This window comes from Pocillopora verrucosa, chromosome 4 (assembly GCF_036669915.1).
Source record: "Pocillopora verrucosa isolate sample1 chromosome 4, ASM3666991v2, whole genome shotgun sequence".
In the NCBI taxonomy this organism is placed as follows: Eukaryota; Metazoa; Cnidaria; class Anthozoa; order Scleractinia; family Pocilloporidae; genus Pocillopora; species Pocillopora verrucosa.
In genome coordinates this window covers 7,625,364-7,648,719 of record NC_089315.1, presented here as the reverse complement: position 1 = coordinate 7,648,719, position 23,356 = coordinate 7,625,364, and the positions used below count along the sequence as shown (strand labels likewise).

At 38.1% G+C, this 23,356-nt stretch overlaps 1 protein-coding gene across 2 annotated transcripts; it reads right to left on the bottom strand.

Moving 5' to 3' along the window:
- Positions 1 to 208: 208 nt before the first annotated feature.
- LOC131786127 (unconventional myosin-Ie) lies at positions 209 to 22,483 on the bottom strand. Of its 2 annotated transcripts, XM_059103125.2 has the most exons (32): positions 22,331 to 22,483; positions 22,101 to 22,235; positions 20,458 to 20,547; positions 20,110 to 20,204; positions 19,437 to 19,614; positions 18,498 to 18,575; positions 18,039 to 18,123; positions 17,806 to 17,909; positions 17,299 to 17,431; positions 16,772 to 16,835; positions 16,588 to 16,654; positions 15,828 to 15,893; positions 15,488 to 15,568; positions 15,203 to 15,289; positions 14,891 to 14,974; positions 14,681 to 14,767; positions 13,924 to 14,004; positions 13,729 to 13,814; positions 13,414 to 13,495; positions 12,655 to 12,860; positions 12,055 to 12,199; positions 11,753 to 11,867; positions 11,469 to 11,579; positions 11,290 to 11,348; positions 11,102 to 11,161; positions 10,562 to 10,647; positions 10,131 to 10,280; positions 9,393 to 9,541; positions 8,175 to 8,424; positions 4,494 to 6,485; positions 1,852 to 2,036; positions 209 to 1,269 (listed from the first exon to the last, which is right to left on the bottom strand). In XM_059103125.2, the coding sequence occupies exons 1-32, from the start codon at positions 22,331 to 22,333 to the stop codon at positions 1,193 to 1,195; spliced, it is 5,271 nt and encodes a 1,756-aa protein (XP_058959108.2). In that variant the 5' UTR covers positions 22,334 to 22,483; the 3' UTR covers positions 209 to 1,192. The 2 variants fall into 2 exon arrangements, with proteins under 2 accessions (XP_058959108.2, XP_058959116.1); XM_059103133.2 differs by lacking the exon at positions 4,494 to 6,485.
- Positions 22,484 to 23,356: the final 873 nt, after the last annotated feature.

Below are 23,356 nucleotides of genomic sequence, written 5' to 3'. Positions count from 1 at the left end.
TACTATTTCTTTTTGAAAATATTTTCCACATTCGGCCGATTTTTGAAACATTAGTCTTAAATCCTTTGAAAACGCACCAAACTCTCCTTGTGTTCTTGAAACCGGGGTTATGTTTCTGACCGTGGCCGCGATTTAGTGAATAAGCTCGTTGTTTCCGTGCCTTGTTTGTAGACACTGAAAACATAACGATCACTAAAAAATTCTGAACTGCTAAAGAACAGAGCGTTTTATTCTGTAATCACTTACAGATGTTTACAACTCTCTTCAAAATATAGAAGTGAAAATCTCCCAACTTTGTAAGTAACGTTAAATTAGACTAAATAATTGTTAACCATTGCAAAAATCTCTCCTGACAGATTTCAATAATTTACAAAACATTCACAATTTTTTCTTATACTAAATATCATTGTACTGATTGTTACATATAGATTCTAAGGGTTCTTCTTGAAAATAAATCGACTTTAACACAAATTGACTCTTACAAATTTGAACAAAACTTATACTGTTTAGGCATTTCTTCATTCCTTCTTCAGACTGAAATTATACATTTACAATTACGTTTACCTAAATTACGACCAATTCGTCTTCGAAACAAAGCAATTTTGCGACAGAATTTTCAATTTGCTCAAATTCTTTCTACGGTTAAGGAATTTGCCGATAAACATCAATCAACAGTAACAAAGGATAGCATCAATTTCTTTGGCCATTCGCTAATCTCGTACCCAGACTTTCCACGATCAAGCAGTGGTAAAGACGGTAGGAGCTGGGTGTGAGATCAGTCATTCACGAGAGTTTCCCTTTTTTTTCTTTTTGAACTACGGTGATCTTTACATGAAATGTGGTAGATATGGGTAGGTTAATTTCCATCATTAAAACATTTCTGCGATTGATGATTTCTCTGGATTAAATTCGACGAATATTAATGACTTGTTCCGTACCAAATGACTAAATGGGTTACCTAGATGCGTGTGACATGAAAAATGCATTAGTGGTGAATTTCCATTAAATGTGGATCTTCATTATAATTTAAATCACGGTTGCTGTCTGAGATTCCGTAAGCTTAGAGACGGATGATTAAATATCACTTGCGATTTTAAGTTGAATAGTTTTCAAATCTCGTTACTATATTTACACCAGAATGCTGAAAATTACGACAACTTAGAAAACGCTATATTATCAATCTCGTTTTTCTTTAAATCTTTTCGATGTAGTTACTGGGAAATAGTCCCTCGCGGCCATTCAGTTTTCCCGTCCACCATCCTGAGGGATCTGGGAATAAAACACAGATGACAATGTTAGAATCTGAGGCCAAGTGGGACCAGCATCAAGTACTGACCATGATTGGTTATAACCCTCCAAAAAGCACACAACGTAAGACAGAAAAACTTGGTCAAGTATACGAATTCGAGGTGAATCTTAGGCTGCATGAGTATGGTATTTTTCATCATCTGATGTTTAATTACAAAGTCCCACCAAAAAAAACATTAAAAAAATTCGGGTCAAAACTTTCTTTAAAGCCGAAAAGAGCTAGTCAAATCAGGAAAAAAAATTTCACTGCAATCCTTTTTTTTTACTCCGGAAGTGTAGCAGGAAGCCTCGATCCTTGTTTTCCCCGCTCACGTTACAACACATCAAAATGAGGCCACTGACCACCAAATCAGACTACAAACTTGTTCCCAGGCTCCTATGCAGAAAGAACGAGGAACCTGAGCACGACTTTGCTTGTTTTCTTGTGGTTGTTACGACGTGGACATATCAACCTGCTCTACTCTGCAAACCTTAGGGAACCCAATTATCATACCTAGCGACTTATTACATGAGGCGTTTTAACTGTTTCCTACGTTATTTTACCTTCTTTAATAATTTCAATGATTTCGTCCGGTTGAAAGCTCAACTCTTCAACGTCGGTGGCGTCGTAAGGCCATAATGTCTTACACCGGGGTAGGGACGGGGCTGGTTTTGGCTTAAGCCTAGGTTTTCCTGGAGCTGGAGGACGTTTCGACAGGGACTTTTTCTTGGAGTTTATCCTTTCGATACTAAAAAAAGGATCAGATTACCAAGCTGTCCTTTATAATAAGTCAATAATAAACCAGGTACAGAAATCTTGAAGAAAAAGATAAATGTTGGGGAAGTTCTCATGTAAACACTCAAGAAATATAACACAAGTAAAACACAATCAGGAGTTGTCCCTAGCACTAACGATTACGCCAACCGTGGTTATGTCAATGGTACAAAATGTACTATAGTCAAAGACATCCGCGAAGGGTTCAAGTCAGGTTAGCTCATTCAATTGTCTCTACATCACAAAGCGCTTTTCGATTGCGTGTCGTAAAATCAACACCGAAGCTATAACAACGACCAACCAAAGCATGGAAAATCTCACAAGTCTGTGAGAACTAAGAGTAAAACCGAGCAACTTACTAAAACGCGGGAAAACGAGGGTGACGCGATTCATTTTATTTTCTACTGGTCGAAAAGTGGCGCGAGTTTCCTGAACCAATCAAATAACGAAGTAAAGTAAAACCAAAGCAATTCTGGATAACTTTCGACCCTTAATGGAAGAAGTCTCAAACATATTGACGTGGGGTGTCGGGAATATCTCAAAACCTGCGAAGAAAAGTAAAGGGGGGGGGGGAAGCGGGGAGGGAGAGGAAGCTGTGTGCTATGTTAGGGAAAGGGAGATACTTTAGAGTATTCGCGAATGATAACTCTACTTTTAGACGCTGGACAAAAAATATCCGAAAAGAAGATGGGTGGGTAATTTTCATAAAAATTGAAATGAATCCTGCCTGCGTATTTGTTCTATCCTTATTCGTAGACAAGGCAACATGAAAAGTTATTCATGAAAACTGTCCGTGTCGCATAACCCATCACGCAAGGTTTATGAACGAAAAACTCCTCTTAAGCAATGAAAAAAATTGCCATTATTTCCCCATCCATACGAGCGAGGAAAATCATCAAATATTAGGTTATCGATGAAGACGTTGTAATTGTGAAAGGTTTTATAAAGGACAGACGTACAGAAGTAATTCAATAGACATTTCATAATTTAAGTGAAGTAATGTTTGTTACGTGTTAAGTTATTGGTTTTAGTGTTACCTAGCGCCCATTTCTTTTCTTTTGCTGGCAGCGGAGAGACTGGAGACAGAAACATGCTACACTTATTTCACAAGCATTAACACCTTAGCAGCTATCTATAGTTAGCTATTAATCATTATTTAATGCATAATAAAAATTGAATATTTACGTTAAGGTTAGGCCCGTTGAAGTATATAAGAGCTTACAAGTTTACGCGACACTACACACATATACCGACAAACAGTGAGCAATTTAGCACAAAGTACAAAACATAAAACTCCACTACTTTCACAAGCAAAATTTTACAAAAAGCATTAATGGTACGTTGAAAAAAAAACATTTATTCAACCAGGATTCAGCAGCCAAAACTACAAACATAACACTAAGCATTATCAAAAATCCTCGAAGTGGTATCGAATGTTTTAGTCTCTTTGGCCTTGGAATCGGTTTTAAATTTAAATACGAAATTTCCCGTTGTCAATTCAAATCGAGCGATTTTAGATGAATCAAAACTTCTTATAAAAGGCTAGTTAAAGAAAAGTTAAGCATATCCTTTATCTTTGTTCATATTGGAAATTAAAATTTCTTTGTCCGGGCCTCTTAGGGGGTGCAAGGTTTGGTTATAATTTTTTTCTTAGTCTACATGTTGTTGAAAAGTTGTGGATAGCAGTTTACTTGAGGTATTCATTTGTGCACTAAGTGGTTAAAAACGAGTAGAAGAAGACCCGTTTCATCCACCAACCACCCTACGAGGGGAACGTGTTGCGTTTCAAAGATACACAATGCCTGGGAAGGAGAAGATTTCTTTCGCGTTACATGAGGTAGTCTGGGGTTATATTTAGATTTCAATCACATTATGAAAGTCAAAAGTTGTTAATAAAGATAGCAAAAAAAAAGATAGAAAGTTAGTTCACGGGTACGCTTCTTTGTGAGGATAGGGATCAAGCTTTTTATGATCCGACATGGGATGGATGATCGAGAATCAAAAGAAATTAGCGAATCCATTTTGGAGTGAGAGTCACAGACTAAGCAAACCGGGAATATTCTGGTCTTTTGTTTTGCTTTCCCACGCACCGTCACCGGTTGAAAAACATTTCAGCATTCTCTAAGCCAATCTGATTTATACGATTACTATCGCTTCTTGGTCACTCCCGTTTTCCCACGCCTGTATCTGTACTTTTTGATCGTCGTAATAGCTTTTCATTTAGTTCTAAGACACTGAATCAAAAAAATTTTATGTACCATGCCCCAAGTGATCTTTCTTCAAAATCTTGATCCTGGTCCAATTTTATCCACGAAAGGCGCCCTCACACTGTTCATTCGATCACGGTTAGAGATTTTTAGGATTTAATGATCAGATTCTTCAGTAGATTAAAATTAAGGTTTAAGAACCGTTTAGAGGTGTGTTAGCTCACCTATCATCTTGATTAGTTGGACTGTTAGACCCGTTTTCGCCATCGTGCCACGTCCTCAGATTGACATACTCATTGAGCTGATCATCATCAGTGTCATCAAATTCGCTGTCGGACGTACCGTCATAACCATCATAGCTATTTTGCTGTGGAGTCTCACTTTTGCCTTGGGGGATACCTTCTTGACTGTGATGTGTGGCGGTGTACGAACCATTCTGATGGGTAGATGCCACACTGTACGATGCGCCATTTTGTTGAGATGGTGCGGTGCTGTACGACATACAGTGCTGTCGAATTTCAGGGGCAATAGTGGGTTGTTTTTTCTGTTGAGTCGTGGTCGCACCGTAAGGGAGACCATTCTGAACTCCATTCTGCTGGTTGTGAGCTGCACTGTAGGGGTTATTGTTCCGGGAACTGGCACCAGTGCTGTAAGGAATATCTTCGCATTGGCAGGAAGACGCATTGTACGGCATCCCATTCTGTTGGAGGGTGGCAGCTTCGTACGGAATCCCATTCTGTCGGCTGGTTGGAGCCCCGTACGGCATCCCATTCTGTCGGCTGGTTGCAGCCTCATACGGAATCCCATTCTGATTGCTTATTGCAGCCCCGTACGGAATCCCATTCTGTTGGTTGGTGGTAGCTCCGTACATAATTCCATTCCGTTGGTCCATAGCAGTACTGTAGGGTAGTTCAGCTTGATGGCCTGTGCCTCCTCTGTGCGGCATCCCATTCTGATGGTTTGTGGTTCCTCCATTATGTTGAGTTGTGACAGCACTGTGCGGCAAATCATTATGCCGAGCATCTGCAATACTGTACGGTATTCCATTCGTATTGTACCGTGTGCCTCCTCTCTTTCGCCTTTCTGCAGTACTGTATGGTGTTCCACTCTGCTGGGGACCTGCCCCATTTTGTGGAGCAGCAGAGGTATGATGCAAAGGTGCCATTTCCTCATAGCCTTGCTGGACAGTGCCACGTCGGGCTTGTCCTGCTCTAAACGCTGTTCTCTGCTGCTGCACAACGTTCTGCGCTCTATAGTTGACCTCATCCGGAACACGCTGATGTGATCCCGCTGCAGACCCAGGATACTCCGGGGCTGGAACATACGCATGCTGCCCGTTTTGCCCATTGGCTTGGCTGTAATTGATTGGACTCATCTGTTCGTATCCGTCATGCGGCGCCCTGGTCTGCTGGCGCCTTGTGTTTGTGTACTCGGCACCATGAGAAGCACTCCTAGCTCTGTAGTCTGCTACATACCCCGTCCCCTGGGGTTTGACACTACCAGAATGGGGAGATATGTCCGATCGGGGCGCGCTCTGTTGAGGGGCGTGGTTCATATGGTACCCTGCCCGACTATACCCACCTTGGTCTGATTGTCTCGAGGTATCATGAGCAGCTCCAGCCCACTGCATTCTCTGTTGACCGTTTGTTTTATTGTAAATGTTCTCATGCTGTGAGGCAAGTGTCGCAGAGCGTGGGCGCTGGACAGTTTTGTATCCATTTTGCCTTGCAGTTTCCCTCACGTAAGGATCACGTTGTGTTTCTCCTTCCCGAAGCGACCTTGAATCTGGAGCCTCATTAGCCGCTGAACTATACATCCTCTCCCTCTGGGAAGTGATGTTGGCTGAACGCGGTCGCTGTACCGTCTTATACCCGGTTTGCCGTCTCGCAGCATCCACATAGTCGTCTTCAAAACTGACCCTCCTCTTTCCGTCATCAGACGTACGACTTAACGTTGCTGGATTATACTGCGCGTTCTGCCCATTGAGAGGGTGTCTTGATTTCCTGTACTGTCCATAGACGGCTGGATCCAGCTGCTCAGGAATTCTTCTAGAATGCTTTGAGCCATCGCCGAACTGGACAGACGCAGCGTGATTCATGTGGTGAGGGTAATTTACAGGCCCGTGTCGTCCTGCGGTAGGTGCTGGGTAAGTCTCGTATGCGCGAGCTCCTCTTCTTATAGTTGAGACAGGAGGAGGTGGGTTCATGCGATTAAATCTGTTTATGGTTTAAAGGTTGTGAATTTAATGAAGTTATCCTGCAGAGTTTGCTACTTCATGTAATCACAGTGACCTAACTGCTTCTATCTCAATGCAGCATGAGATGTTAGCAAGGCTTTTTACTGTGTTGTGTTTGGATAAATTTAAAAATTGACGATTCATTCTTAATTTTGTTTAGATAAGAGTGTTTTTGGCACGTTTGAGTCCCTAAAAATGGAGAGTTGATTATTGCGATTTAATTTTTTTATGGTAAAAAAATTTTACTTTCGCTAATCAAAGGGTCTTAGCACGTATGAGTGACGAATGAAAATAAATTAATCTTCGTTTGAATTTTTTTGGCCAATTTATCCCCAACACACACAAACATTACTGACAAAAGCACTTGGAGCACAGCACATTAACTACAGAGAGCGAAACAACACAAAACAGTGAACCACCGGATTTCTTCTTCGGTAGACTGGGAAGAATTTCAAGGTTATTGCTGTTGAGAATCCCCTAATCGAATAATTCCCCGCAAAAACTCTGATCAGCATGCAAAACTACTCTGCGTATGAACGGTTCTTCCCTCAACTCCAAATCCTCCCCCCCGGCTCCTTTCACTCCTACCACCCCCCACTCTATTTCGGATTGACTTTCTTAACCCGACTACCTATGAAATTGAAATAATAGGTATTGTGTGGAGCGCTTTTCGATCGAGTGCTTTCAAACGAGAACCAACATTATCACTCGCCACGGGCAGCCATAACTAGGTAGATAACGCCAGTGAGGACCCAGAGTAAGTAAATGGCAAGTAAATGGCTTCAAGCGCAGGAAAAAAAATAAACATGTGCACTGACAGGCTGGCAGGGTAACGCAAGTTTTGTGAACTTATCACAGAGAGCAATAAATTTAAAACACTCAATCGAAAAACGTTCTACAATACATTAAAAGCAGGAATTATTTTGCGTGTCTCATTCTTTCTATGATCATGAAATAACTTTGAATTCCCAAACGATGTTACATGCAAAAACTGATCGAAAGTAATAGTTAAAACCGTTGTCCTTGGAGGTGCAACTGGTCTCGAATACACGTTAGCGATGTCCTTACAATGACTTTCAATCCTCGGGTGACTTCGTAAAATCAATTAGGTCGTCAATTCGTGCTGTAGTTAAAATGAGCCACGTAAGTTTACTGTATCTTATGTCGTGTAATACGAAGTTCTATAGCACTGTTTTCCTGGAAATTCTACTCAAAAGTGGCTTCGACAAATAATTGCATGTAACATCGTCTTTACGACGCGTTCTGTTTGAAAGCATAAATTCATACTTAAAACAAACACAACTTTGCTCTATTCTCAAGAAATCACCGCATCTTCGCGTTCTGCTTTCAAGAATGCAGTAATTCCTAAGAAGGTCAAATATAGAAAAAGTCTTTCTAACTTGATCCATTTCCTTTTTGAGCTTGTTTTATAAAGTATTATACCTCCCCCTCTATTTGAACTCAGAGATATAATAAATACCTCACTAATTTCGTTCCCTCAGTCCGTATTGTAAGTTAAGGAGCCTCGTTTTTTCTGTCCGAATTTGGCTCGCTTCTCACTTGGGCCTTAAATCCGACTGGAAAAACCTCCGTCCCGTACTTACAAACACAGACTGAGAATTCAACTGGTAAGACGTGTTTTCGTGGACAAAAAGAATGACAAACTCACCCACAAACTCCTGACTCAGGTGTTCGCATGAATTCCTGTTGTCGAACATCGATGTTAGCTGGTCCTCGCGCTAAGTGCTGAGCACCTGATCTTGGAAGTGACGGCTGTTTGTGGGTTGCTGCAAATCGTTTGAGACTTGACGATGTCCTGCCGCGAGATTGATTGGACGCTTGCTGTTGAGAGGGGTACCCTGGGGCTGCTCGACGTGGTTTGCTTGGGCTAGAGCCGACGTGTGCTTGGCGACCAGGTCCTGTTGAAACAAACGATAGTTGTCATTTCTAGATATTCCATAGAGGTAAAATGAACCCCTCACTGCGACATTGAGACTGAACACAACCGAACCTGTATGAAGCGGTCACCCACTGGGAATCACTTGGCGACCACTTAATACAGACTCCACAGATTGGGGGTATTATAAAAAAACGATTAAAAAAAGCGCCACTTTACGACATAATTGACCACTCAATGTACAGAATCTGGCTTGAAAAGACGACTTACTTTGACTTTGGGAGAGGAACATTAAAAATTACTTGAAAGATTATTCCTGATTTTATTTGAGTGGTCCCGCTTTCAGTGATCGTTCAAGACAGGTGGAGGACAATAAGAACATGCCGTTGGAACTAAGTCAAGAGTGACCGCGACCGTTTAATAAAGGTGAGCATTTAATAGAGGTGAAAATTACAAATAAATTCAGGACTTTGACAACTGATCGCTTAATACGGTGCCGCTTAATACAGCTTCGACTGTATTAGTCAAAAAAAGGGACTGATTGTTACAAATTACCAACAATTAGACATATTTGTCCTTTAACGATCTTAAGGAGCAAGTTTCGATTAAGGGTCGAGAGAAATTTGCCATTGCTTTGATTTTGCTTTACTTCGCTCTGTGATTGGTCTAGAAAGGTCACGCAACCCTCTCAATCCATGAAATACAAAACTAAAACCTATTACGATTACTATGAATTTTTAATGATCCTTGTGATAATTTCCTTTGTTCTGATTGAGCAGTGAGATTACTTTTGTTTTGGTTTAACGACATTTCATCGAAAAGCTCTTTAAAAGGAGCTGTGATTCTAAATATCAGGAAATACTTTAAAGAGGGGAGTGGGGGAGGGCGAACTGTCCTTTAGGCACGAGGACAGTGTCCAGAGAAAGGTCTATACAAAGGAAGGTCTATACAAAGGAAGCTCTTTTGACCTCTCCTCTTTCAATTACTTACTAGTGTCCTTCGGAAGACCTGGTCCAATGGAGACGCCGAGTGTTTTGCCACTGGGCTTCAGGACAGGGACGTCAGAACCACCCGAGGAGAAGTTTAAGGAACGTGTTCCGCCTCCTCCCCAGCCCTCCTTCTTCACTGTCACTGTGATGCTGAAATAGAAAAAGAAGACAGTTAAAATTGTCAATAGGAATAATTCTTACTGGACGTAAGTTTGCTTAGACAAACCCTCAGTCCAGTGCTACGCAGATGATGCGTCAGTGATCATCGTGGTGTACCTAAATGTCCTTTAGTACAATCGGTACCTATCTATTCGGGTTCTCGCTACGCATGTAACGTACTCAGCCGATACAAGAAGGAATGGGAGAAAATCAGACTTTAGCAAATCCGATCCGTTTTATGCGTAAAATAACATTGCCGTTACAACATACAAATGTCACCGAAACCAATGGGAACTTAAAGTGAAAAAGAGCCAGCTGCCTCAAGCGCTGGAAAATGGGAGTGGCTGAGTTGCAATTGGTTTTGGTTTTACATCTGATTGGTTGAAAAGGTGGCAGGTTTTTTTTCCCGACCAATCACAGAGCGAAGGCAAACTCAATGCAACACCGCTGTACAATCGATACTCGATTGAAAGTCACTCAATTGGATACACAAGATCACCATTAAACCAAGAACCATTTTCCAACGTTACAGATTAACTCTTCCACTTAAATTCAATGTTAAACGCTATGTTTATCATACCTGCTGGCAATGTCAACTTTGAGCTGACGGTTGACAGAGTCTTGATATTTTGATGACAGGAGAGTTAAAAACTCAGTTTTGAACACAGTTTCCAGAACACTGTCATATTCCCCTGGGATATGAAGAATAATGAAGTCATCTTGAAGTGGACTGGAGACGAAAATTGAAATAAATAGAATAAGAGAGATGATAAATTTAAATTGAAATATTGTGAATATTGGCGCTGGAAGGTACGCTAGTCTCCTTTCTTATCCGTCTTTCGGGGTGTCACGCAACACTCTTCCTTCTTCTTGGAGGTGGAAAGCGGGGGGGGGGGGGTGCATCATGCGACATCCAATGCAAGGTTGCGAAGGACATCAGCGGAAGAGAAGCATGCCTTAGTTTGCTCAATCATTGACTGTCGTGACTGGACATATCTCAATTGCACTTACCTAAGTGACACAGATCCTATGCTTTTCATTTCCAGTTTCCGTTTTACAACTTCATAAACTTTACCCTTTTCGGGTCCTTTCTTCACCTGAAAGTTCCAAGTTAGGGGAAATGTTATGTGTCTTCGGCAACGTTCATGGACGAATTAACTTAACATAAATTCCCCACTACGCAGATATACAGCATTTTAGCATATAGCATTTGAACGAGCTAATGCGTTTGAATCCTAATTGAGAGCTCAGGATCAGAAACATGAATAGGATTCTTGAAAAAAAAATCGCTGTCTTCTTCTTCAAAAAATACAATTTCTATGCTCTGTTACCAAATTTTCACAATTTGCCCACGAGAAGTAGAAGCAACAGACAAAATCGGAATGCGCCAAGCGCTGCAAGCTATGTTGCATTTCATGAGCTGAATGAAAGAGCATGACTGAAATAACAATGCAGCGAATCTCCTTTTCTCTCTAATGAAAACCATTCTGATCCCAAGACACACGACGTATATGTATAGTAAAGTTATCATTTTTTTTACTATACAATTACCTTTTCTCTTCCAATAAGGTAAATATGTTTGCTTGAGAGCAGAAGGTCCCGTTTCATTGCCTGTAAAGAGGATTTCATACAGCTTTAGTATCGTAACAAAAAGGATGAGCAGTTTTGATAAACACGGGAATTTAATCATTTTGAAAACAAAAAACTATAAGCTATGCTAAAAATCATAAACACTATACCTTAAATCTTCTGTCGTATTTGTTGACTGTGACTGCAAATTCAATTCTCTCTCGCTTTTCTGAAGGAAAAGATAGTATCAGAAATAAGACATTACTCTTCAAACTATGAAGCAAAAAAAAAAAAACACACAAGGCAATCCATAAAACAAAATCTGACGAGAGTCAAAGACAACTCATACCGACTAAACTCCTCAAGGCAGGGTTGTTATCATAACCAATGTAATCACCCACAAAATTGCGGTTGATGCTAAACCTTCGTCTCTCTTTCTTGTTGAACAGGATATCTGATGCTGAAACGACGGTACAAAGCAAGTTAGATGGGCTACTGTAAGCTTGACACACCACGTCCGGTAAAAACGAGAGTCAAGCTCTTCAAATAGAATATATATATGTAGGAAAGACAATACGTAAGCCAAACCAGCGCAGTCACTGGGAATATCAAGGGGAACAGACGAAAGATTACCTTGTTGTTTGAGCTCGGCAAAGTATTGCCTTGACTTGTACATTCTGTAAGCCTTCTGGATCTTTCTGGCGTAACCGTCGAACTTTCTGTCTCTCAATTCTTCAAGCAAGAACAGCTTGATTCAGGTAAAGAAGAGTCAGATATGGATTAGAGGACTTGGCAAAATGACTTCCTGTACGAATTATTAGTAACAGCAGACTCCAACGGTTGCAGTTTCTAGCGCTGCTCTCAAGCGCATAAGTTCGTTTATTTTCATCACCTATTTGCTTGAAAAAGCATTGAAATTACGAGTAATATCTCACCGATTCAGGTGCTTTGATGAACACTTTACTTTTTCCCATCTGCCACTGGTCGCGCTCCATGTTGACAGCATTCATCAGATGCTCCACTCCTCTCCGCATGTCACCATTCCACCGCGGCCAAGTCTCTTTGGTAAGTATAGCATATCTGGCGACCAGATTAAAAAAAAATAATATTACCAGTTGAATTCATCGTTAAATCTGTAACCATCAGAATCAATTCTGAATTCGCGAGGTGAACAACAAAGAAGCCCTTGAAAAGGTTGAAGCTAAATGCGCATTCAGGACATCTGAAACAATGAGTGGGAAGACGTGGTCGTAAATCAGGAGCTACCGGTACGTCCAGTATTTTAAAAGCAATAGGAAAAATTTACAATTTTTTTTTCATATGCAATCTGTGTTAATTTTCTCCACCTTAAACCATCCTTGCTCCCTGTTGTGTTAATCTCTTTTTTCGGTTTTGTCTTCGCTCGGTAAACTTTCTTTTGAAAAGTTTCCTTGCAATTATCGACAATTTCAAACAAATCAAATGAAAATTTTTATGTACTTCCTCAACCACTAATCAGATTCTCATCAAAATCACTGGTCCTACGACACACTCACCTATCAAGGAACTTCTGAAAAGGTCTTCTATAAGCAAATCCTGCTCTTCTGACGCGGATGTTTTCCTTCAGTCCCAGGTACTCCACCTGATGTTTCACTCTGTCACCCTCCCAGTCATGAGCCTTTTTGCTCTCATTTGGTTTAATGCAGCGGATGTAATGAGGAGTACACTTCATGAGTTTGTCTACCAGCAGATTGGCTTGTGTCTGTAAAATAGGCAATGAACAGTGATGTGTTAAAGCTAAATAGGGCCACTTCACGGAAAAATTAGTAACTTGAGATATTTGTGCTGTGTTTCATGCTCAAGGTAAGAAGAGAAATCATCCTTCCTTATTTCATTAACGTGCGTAAAAATTCACCATCTTTTTTATTCTATTAACTAACACCAGGCTTTCGACATTTCCAGTCGTAGTGAACAGGTCGCGTGTTACAAAAGAACCTTGTACTAGCCTAGCACACCCTAAAGTTCCTGTGGCTCAGAGGTAGAGCATCAGAGAGCGGAATGCGAAGGTTCGATTCTTCATTGAGACTCTTTGTTCCACGCTCAAGACAAGACGAAAAAACATTCTTCTTCAGCAACATAAAGGTGCATTCTATTTTTTCAAATTTGCGAACTGCAACATTTGGCCCTCTGTAGCCGCAGTTATATCAGTTCCATGGAATTTCCTTTTCTATTTATCTACAAGATCATTCCACTAGCTAGTTATTTCAAATAGAAACCTTATTTTTTTTCAATAATTCTTGCAAAGGTGTGTTTACCTTGATCTTATTACTAGCTGTTGTGGGTCTTCCTCGTTTGTCGGTACTGACATCCTCAGGGAAAAGATTTCTCATGAAAGGGCTGCAAGGACACAAGAGAAAAAAGAACCTGAATCACACTTACATAAGACACAACTCTGAGCTGCAAAATATGTCCCTTTAAGAGTGTTGTCTACTAAACCCTTTATAACCTGCAAGTACCAACCAAGCTGCAAATCCACAAGTGCGGCGAAAACAAACTTTATGCATGTTATTTATTTAGCTTGTAAGTCCTGCTATCAATTAAAGAACTAGAAACAATTCCAGAAAACTCACTTTTCACTTGTCTGCATCAGCTCAATGAGATCCTTGAAAAGAACATCACGATTTCTTTCACAAAACCCATTAACATCGTACGTTACCTGAAAAACAATGTGAATCTTAGAGAGAAACTTCATTTTATCAAAAAACCTAAAATGTTTATACTTGTAAAAAAATATTTGCATGTATATTCTGACTGATCTTAAATACCTTTCCTGCATAGTGATGGATTATGAACCCTCCACTGACACCTTGAAAGTGTTGATGTGTCCCTACTGCATTATTCAGTTTCTGAAAAAGAAAAGAATTATTCATTATTACAGTAAGGAGAATTCATTATTACAGTAAGGAGAAATTAAATGCTGGTCACTCTTAGGGGGGGTCCAGGGTAAAATGAGGCAGTTCTTCTTTAACCCAGTGCCCCTGGAAAAGGTTTTCAAAGCTACAGGCTTTGCATGCAGGAGGAGAAAGCATGACAGAATAGTTTAGGGCACTGGTTTTGAAAACTTGAGGTTAGAGGAAAAAATACGGTGCAATTTTTTTTCTTTACTTGTATGTTCTGAGTTCAATTCTTTCACTGCACTTAAAAAAATAACCACCCAAATTGTCTACTCTCAGTTGTTATAAAATGTGTATTACTTTTGGTTAAATTGTTGATATTTGTTTATGGTGTCCCCATTTGGTACAGAGGTGCCAAAGATTCAAGGCTATCTGATCATCACCCTTAGAACCTTAGCAGTGACTAGTGTCTAATTTCTCCCTACAAAATCATCCATGAATCACAAATTAAGGTAAAAAGAATAACATAAAAGATCACCAACTAAAAAATTCTCTTGAGTGTTACACAAATTCTCCTTTTCAGCATCTTGGAATATGTACAGAGAACAATATGGAGAATACGCATACTGATGTTAGGGTGCCGAGGGTTAAGATACTACACAGTTAATCATACATGTGCCCCAAATACCTCAAGAAGAGTTGCATCAGCTCCTTCACTAACAGCATGCATAGTTGCACAAACATCATCCAGAACACACATAATACCAGGAGGTTTCTATCAATGTAAAAAATATAATTACCAATTAACTTTAGAAGGACTCCACTACCAGACCTTGGAACCCACAATCCATTTATAATTTTTTTTTAAATGACAAAAGAAAAAAAAAGGGGGGCTTACCTTGCTCTCAATTACATCGCAAACAATTTTGTTGTTAAAATAATCAATTGGGCTCCAATTGATTCCTTCCTCCACATATTCTTCCTACAACAAAACATTAATTTGCATGTAATTATTAAATGCACATAAGGCAAATGACTACAGAATAACAATTAATGACAAATAATGATTGGGGTAAGAGCACATGAGTTTGTATGCAAAATTTATCAGCACCCAGAGCAGTTCATTGGATTAAATTAACAAAAAACAACTGCAATGTAATTAAATATAACATGACATACTGAAGGCACTGTCTTGTGCTTCAAAACTCACCTGCTCTGCTTTCAGCGTCAACTCAATGAAGATTTGTTGAAGCTTTTCATTGACAAAGTTGATGCAGAATTGTTCAAATCCATTTTTCTAAAAGGTTGAGTTCAAAATCAGCAATAAAACAAAAATTAGGACACTTTCCATCATTCTAACTACTGTACATATCATGTTAGCTAGACTGTGTAAACAACCACATTGCTCCTTGTATGAAAGACTATTGTCAGACAAACAGTGTCATGACATCAATTCAATTCTTTAAGTTCATATGAATCAAAAACCTTAGTTTACCTGAAAGATTTCAAAGCCATAAATGTCAAGTACTCCAATTGTTAGTTCATCGACTTGCTTCTGCATGGCTTTGTTCACAGACTGCAATAACAAGCATAGAACACAATATCAAAAAGGATTATTTGTTTTAATAGCTCTGTCATTACATGGATCCAACAGCCAGAAAAATGATAATCTGAAATTTTGAATTTAAGTTTAAAAAAATTTGATAAGCTTAGAACACCTAATCATTCACACAGCCAATCATAAGAGTCTTGTAAAATACAATTTCTTTATAGTCCTTTAAAAGCATATAAAGCTGACACATCAAAAAATATTTCAATCATTTACCACTTAGTACCTGAACAAGGAAGTCAAACAATCTTGCATAGAGAGCTTTAGATAAGGCATCCCTGGTGTAACAAGCCTGAAAGAAGATAAATCAGAAATGAGTAATCTTCAAAGGAGTCTTTCCAGTTCACCGTGACAAGATTAAATCTGACTGAACACAAGACGTACCAAACAAACCTTTGTACTATGCATCTACCATAACATTTTCCACTATTATTAACATTTATTTAACTACTGATTTATTTTATTTTATTTCTTTATTAATCCATGGGCATCCAATTTAACCAAGCTAGTTTAAATGGAGCCCTGACACAACACAAAAACAAAAACATTAAAAAGCAGACAAATAATTAAGTTATAAAGGCAACATGTACCACAAGCATTACTAGTTAAGATAGCACTTTAGCTTGATTTTAAATTTGCTAAACATCTCTACTACTCTAATGTTTCTTGAAAGGGTGTTGAAAGTCTGAGTGACATTTATTCTGAAGCTTCCCTGATACTTAACAGTTTTTGCAGAGGGAGGGCACAGCAAATCATGGCTTCTGGTGTTATGGCCATGGAAAAAGTGCGTGTGCCTGAACTCTGAAAGTAAGTATGAAGGCACTAATCTGTGAAGACATTTATGGACTAAAATGCATCTGAGATAATTTCTGCATGCTTGCATACTTATCTATTTTGCAAGCAAGTCAGTCTGTGAAATTCAAGTTCAATTAACGAGTGGCCTGACTAATGTCCTAAGCTGGCTCCAAAACTGACTTTTCCCTCACCTGTTCAACATTCAGTGTCATGTTGATAGTTTCAGTTTTTCCACCCCATTTGCTGTCCATCACGCGACTGAAAAAACACAATACAACCTTTTCAGTTGACTGACTACAAATTCAGGATTCATTTATTTGAAAAATTAATTAATGACTATTGATTTCATGTAAATGATAACAACGATTTTCATACCTGGTCAGCTTCTCTTTTAATAACATGTCATTTACACCCAACAGGTATGCTGGATAAGCTAAGACTGTCAACAAACAAGAAGCCAGAACGAGATTAGCAGTAGAAGCAGTAGCAGCTACTCTCTCATGAGAAAAAAATTTGATTAATACTTTCAGTAGATGTACATCAAAACATGGAAGCTACAGTGTTCTGAGAATGAAAAAATCTGTTGACTATGTTTTTCAGTTGAGTGAGGCACAACTGAAGTTTTTTGACCATGTTTTGATGTTAAAATTGTGTTGTTGTCATAGGTGATTGGTTCTGTTTCCAGTGGCAACAAGTCTTTGACTTATTTTTGCAGGCTTTCACATTGGTGACGTACAGCTCTTGACATTCAGTTACCATTGGAAACAAGACAAGGAAGTTTCCCTTGACAACAGTATTATTTTATTGTCAAACATCTGTCGTGAAACTTTTTCTGTGTCTTTCTCAACTAATAATCATACTCATTTCAAGTCTATACTTAGAAGTAAAAGTATTGTACTAACATTCATCATCACTTGGTACAGCATAATTTCCCTGCTCATCAAAGGAAATATTTCCTAAATGAAGGACCCCAGCCACTATTTGAAGCACACTTCCTTGGTCTTCATCAGATATTCCTATCACATCCATTGCTTTCTAGAAAGATAAAAGAATAATACCTTCAGAATTCTCATCAATGTTGCATACATCTAAGGAGAAGACCCCTCCAAAACAAGATCACAAGACAGCTTAAGTATTGCTGGTGAGAACAACCATTCTTTTTGAAGCAATCCATGACAATCTCTTGCCAGAATAAGAAACTTCATTCCTTTATGTGTGGTAATAAAATCTTGGTCCTGTTCAACCTTGCCATAGAGAGGTATTTAAAATTCTTCAAATTTACAGGTAGGTGGACAAACAAAATTTCATGGCCTCATTTCTACAACAATTGATTACTGGTAAGTTCAAATGCTACTTAGCCAAAGGGCAAGAGCATGAGAGTGATTGACAACAAAATTATGAATGCTCACTCTTGTTTCTTGATACTCCTTCACATCATTAGTACCATCAACTGTGTATGTTCCACTCTGATTTAGGTAGTAGTAGTAACTTGGTTCTGTGAGACCTAGCTGACCTATGTTCAACAATAGGAAATTTTAAATAAGAAGACTTTGTCAGCATCATTTACACTGTATTTCAGCAACATGTATTCACCCTTGAATTTTACAATTGTCTCACAAATCTAACAAATCACATCACTAACCTTTGTCTTCTTGGGAAGCACCAGTAATAAGTTGATAAAAAATGTGAAAGTTCCTTTCTGATGGATTCTGACTGACAACTCTAGACTGCAGGGGAGAGCAACCAAACATCTTTTAATAATTCATTATAAATATTGATTTACAGATGACAAATATTGCGAAATATGGTTAAGCTGTTCTCCGAGATTATTCTCCAAGAATTCAAAATCCTCAACTTAACCCTCTGCACCTGAAGAGTGATAAGCATCTAATTTCTCCTAACAGAATCAGCCCTGAGTCAAACATTAAGGTCACGAGAATAAAGGAAATGATCACAAACTCAATAGGCTCTTGATTGCAAGACAAATTCTCCCTTTAAGTACTTTAGGAAATGTAAAGAAAACAGTATGGAGAATTTACTGATGTTGTTAAGGTGTAATGGGTTGAAAAATTAACGTTACAAATAATAAATTTTTAAAAACCTTTTCCAGTAAGAAGTTGGAAATCTTGCCACCATCAGGTTGTCCACCCTTTGTAAATTGTATCTCAACATACTTTCCCTGGAAATGAAAAGGATTGAAAACAATATTGGAATGATCAAAACTACATTCATTTGGAAACTATCATATATTATTGAATTTGACTGGTTATAATAAGCCCTATTATAAGACTAAAAACACAGTGTTCCCATTGCGTTTTAAATCAAATGGTGTTTTGGGACAGTTCAGTTATTGTCATACATGTTTACTGCATCTATTCAATTAAAAACTGCAGCATTTATTAATTTTTCATGATTCAAGTAAAATGTTTATTCGAGGGCAGCATTTATACAAGGGTGGCATTATTTACAGAGATTGAATTTACTTCTTGCAAACAAAAGTATGGTAACTGACCAAAACAGAAACATGTTTTGGTGCTTGTCTAAAAAGTCATTTAATTTTTGTATCCTTCTTAATTTCACAATCTGCATGTTAATACTGCTGCAATACATAAAGTGAATAAAGATCTTATGTTGGATATGCTTTCTCCACATCAGAACTGGCACATTCAAAAGGATTTGTGTTTAATCAAATAAATACCATAACTAGACAATGCACATCACTTGCATGCCCTGCTACATGGATTGTTGGGTTCATTTACTCACAATAAGTAAACTGTAAATGTTTCTATTTATGCATGTACTTAACAGATGGGTACTGGTATTTTGTTCTCAACTTTTGCCAGAGTTTTAGTTAATTGAGAGCTCTGTGTGGTCCTATTCTGTCCCTGATCAATCTTATTATCAAATCAGACTTCTGTTGTAATTTTTACAATCACTCCTTTGATTACTGGACTCTGCTTGGTCCTACTGCCATTAATCATTGAAATGCATTCACATTTTCATTATAATCTAAGTTGGTCTAAATATAAAGTAGACTTACAAATCTACTGGAGTTATTATTCCTGACAGTCTTTGCATTGCCAAAAGCTTCTAAAAGAGGGTTGGATTCAAGAATCACATCTTTGATTTTTTGTACACTTGGACCTCCACCAGATACTTTAGCCAGGTAGTTCATAATGAACTTAGCACAAACTGTTTTTCCTGCTCCACTTTCACCACTGTACAAAAGTAACCCACACAAGAATTACTGTCATGCATCACATCTTAACACTATTGATATTGAAATCATGGCTTGAAAAAATGGAAATCAAACACGCACATTCATAGAAAGTACATAAGTGCACAAAAATAGTAAGCACTTTATTTCAGGCCCACATTTGGAATTCAATGCATAAATGCAATGTATTTTAAATTGCTTCTTTTTAATGGCAAACTAAATGAATTTCAGATTTTTTGTTAAGTTTATCTAGAATCAAATGGCTTTTTCCAATGTAATATTTTCCTGTCTCAAAACCTCAGCAAAAGTTAGCTACATTTTCAATGGCCTGATTGCAATCCATTGGATGGCTTCACTCCAAAAGAATTATGTCACACATTTACCTAGTAACTGAATTGGGTTTCTGATTCACACAAAAGGATTTTTAAAGTTGAGTCCAACTACATGTAATTTGAAATCTTGACAAGGCCACAATCTTTTCAGAGACATTTATTACCTGATAATCACGCATTGGTTCTCCTGATCAATCAACATATTTCTGTACATGTTGTCGGTAAGGGCGTAAATATGTGGTGGATTTTCATATGATGCCTGAAATACAGGAATCCCATGATTAGTCCAAAATAATTACAAATGTTACTGGCCAAGCTAATCAAAACTTAAAAAGTAACTAAGCAAATAGTTCATTCTAAGGAGTTTTATTTTGGGGCCACAAAACAAAGATTTTCTAGTAAAATCTCATCTTTCCCTTTATTCCATAACACGGTTACAAAACTGGCATTAATGAGAGTTTGAGTCAGTTGTTGACCTACAGGAGAATTTATAACTTTAATTTATGACTTACAGCTCCCTGATACTGGTCAATTTCTTTGTCTGTAAAGTATGGCATCTGCTTGAATGGATTGACAGAAATCAGAACAGGACCAATGTATGTCTAACAAAAGGGGTTAAGGTTGCAATTCAAATGACACACCCCTTGTGGTGCAAAGAGCACCTTCACTACATTCTAAGGTGCTAAAAGGCTAGCAATGAATAACTGCACACACATAACAACAGAGTGGCTTGGTCATTTGATTTAGAAGTTTACAATGGCTTCTAAATAAATTTTAATCACTATACACTGTTCCACCAATGTCTATGCCCCCTTTGAAAACTTTAAACAATTCTGCACCCATTTTTCTCCACCTATTTTCAACATATTCATCTTCTTGCAACAGAAGCAAAGAGTGTGTGGAAAAGAATTATCAGATTAAAAATGATTCAAATCCTAATCTATCTGCTACAGCCTTAAAAACTGTAGATTGGGAACCTAAAATTTGTGTTTCAAACATTAACCAAAGATTGCTCTATGTTCAACAACTTTTGGTTTCTGTTATAAATTCTGTAAACAAATAACAAGGAAGAAGTTCAAAATCTGTCTTACACAGATCATATTGCATTTTATACAAAACTAGCAGGTCACACCAAGATCAATCACTAGAGCAATATGTATATCAAATTGATACCAGCCAATTAGAGAGCACAAACTAGAAAAAAAGGCACATTCCAACAAGCTTTCTCTATCTAAGGTGGTTTCAGTTGACTGCTCTCCCGAGGGTATCCACATAACCAGAGGAGAGGACTAAAAATAAACCTGATAGAACCAAATTTCTGAGAAGTTTAAAAAATAATATGACATCTTGTGTAACTGGATGGGCCTTCTGTGTATTAAGAAGAAATTATAGCAACTCTGTGATTTAAAAAATCATTTTACGGTAAAATTAAATTTTATTTTTACGGTAAAAAATATTGGGGTGAGCTCCAATTTGTCACAGCCATCAGAATTCTATAGTAACGGATATTGAAGATTCATGTACGTGTCTGGCTTGAGCTGAATTGCTCAGTTTGTCGGTGTATCCATCCTGATCACGTAAAAATCCTACGAAATGTACGTATCATTTGCCGGAGAAAATTCTGTCACTACCCAAAATAATTCCAATTGTTCCTGCCGAAGTTCTACGAAATTGTATCAACCGATTAAAAAATTATGCCGGAATGAATCCGAAAATTTACTTTAAATGCAGACGCCCCACAGCGTGAGGTACCGAAACTAGGATCGCACTTTAATGGACGGAAATAAAAGTAGAGAAGGATTAAACCTATGTTAAAATACAAAATAAGTATTTCAAAACCATTTGATAAATCATTCGGAACCTTTTTAGACGGATAAGGAAATTGATGCGCAGCTGATAACAGGTTTCTTTACTATCTTTTGTTCCTGAAAGCAAGTAGCTGTATTTGTTTGTCTAAAAACTTTCACACGATGCAAGAATTTGATGACAATGTTTATATTTCCTTATATTGATTAAGAAAATATTCAGGTAAAATTCGAGAGGGAGAGTTAAGGATCAGATTTAGGGAAAGACGATGACCATTGAGGACTACTTAGTGTACGACATAAGCTGTAATAAAGTTGTGCATTCTCATTCACACTGAGAGAAAGGATACGAAAATGAGGTCGTCCAAGTATCGTTTCTTAAGATTCTCCACGATCGCCGCCTCTTGGATCTTCGGCAGAAGAACCATATCTTCCACTCCACTTGCTTTGACATTACCTTTACTTTGCCAATGGTAGTTCGATGGCTATGAATTGTACAAAAAGATAACTCCGGTTTTAGTACTCTAAATTTGTCCTCAAGTGTAGAGACTCAGGCTGCATTCTAGAATGCTGTACTCACCATTTTGTCGGCTTGTTGCCAAAGAAGTTCTAAACACTAATGATCGATAGGATAAGAGAATAAGGAAGCTAAAATCATGCTCGACAGTAAAGCGAGAGAAGTATTTCGCATGCACCGGAACCTCCTCTCAGTGCAGTTCGGAAGTGATGTTTTCATTTGGCGCGCATGACATTAATTAGTCACCTTATACGGACGGGTTTGTAACCACGGGTTTCGAGTTCTAACACGCCTTGTGATTGGGCAGGATCAATTGCCCAGCCAATCATAACAGCGCTCGTAGCATTACACTAAGAGGTCTAAAAATAGCGCTGACAAAACTGGCATTTCTATTGCTAGTGTTTTCGATTGTCTTCTTTTTTGCGGTGAATTAATATACAAAATATCAGAAAACTTTAAGCGTTTGAAATAACTCTTATCTAATGGAAACCACATTAAATTACTTATGGAAAAAATCAATTTCTGTTTTTTATCTGAGTTAAAAAAATCGCATCAAAACCAAAAAAGTAAGTTTAGTTTTCACCTTAGAATTTTTAACTGAAATATTTGCAAAAGCGATAGTAGAGATTGATTTGAATAATTACTGTCAACAAACACGGCTCACATTCACAGAAAACATAATGTATTAAAATTCCTGGGGAATGATATCATGGATAGCCACAGGCAACACGGCTGTCAAATAATAATTTAGATCAATATTATAATTATAATAGTAAATAATTTTTTAAGGATCAGAAACGTGAGTACACGTGGGTTTCTTGTTTGAATCACTATTTCTTTTATATCGTTGAAAAAAAGTGTAAAATTCAACCAGAAAATTCAATTATATTTTCTCTCTTAAGAATGCAAATTTTACACCTTTCTCTCCTGGTGTTTAGAAGATCAAATTTCAGATTATTAGTCATGGGTTGTGAAGAGCTTTATGATGAGTCTCTTCGTGTTAGATGTGCTCAATATGTAAATCATGTTTATAAATTGAACTCCTCAGGTTATGTAGAAGAACCCCACAGGCATATGGTAGCCATGGCT

Coding starts and splice junctions, on each gene's coding strand:
- LOC131786127 (XM_059103125.2), bottom strand. Junction 13,496..13,728: donor CTGATGCAGACAAGTGAAAA/GTGAGTTTTCTG, acceptor GTGTCCTTGCAG/CCCTTTCATGAGAAATCTTT. Junction 12,861..13,413: donor CAGCTAGTAATAAGATCAAG/GTAAACACACCT, acceptor CCTATTTTACAG/ACACAAGCCAATCTGCTGGT.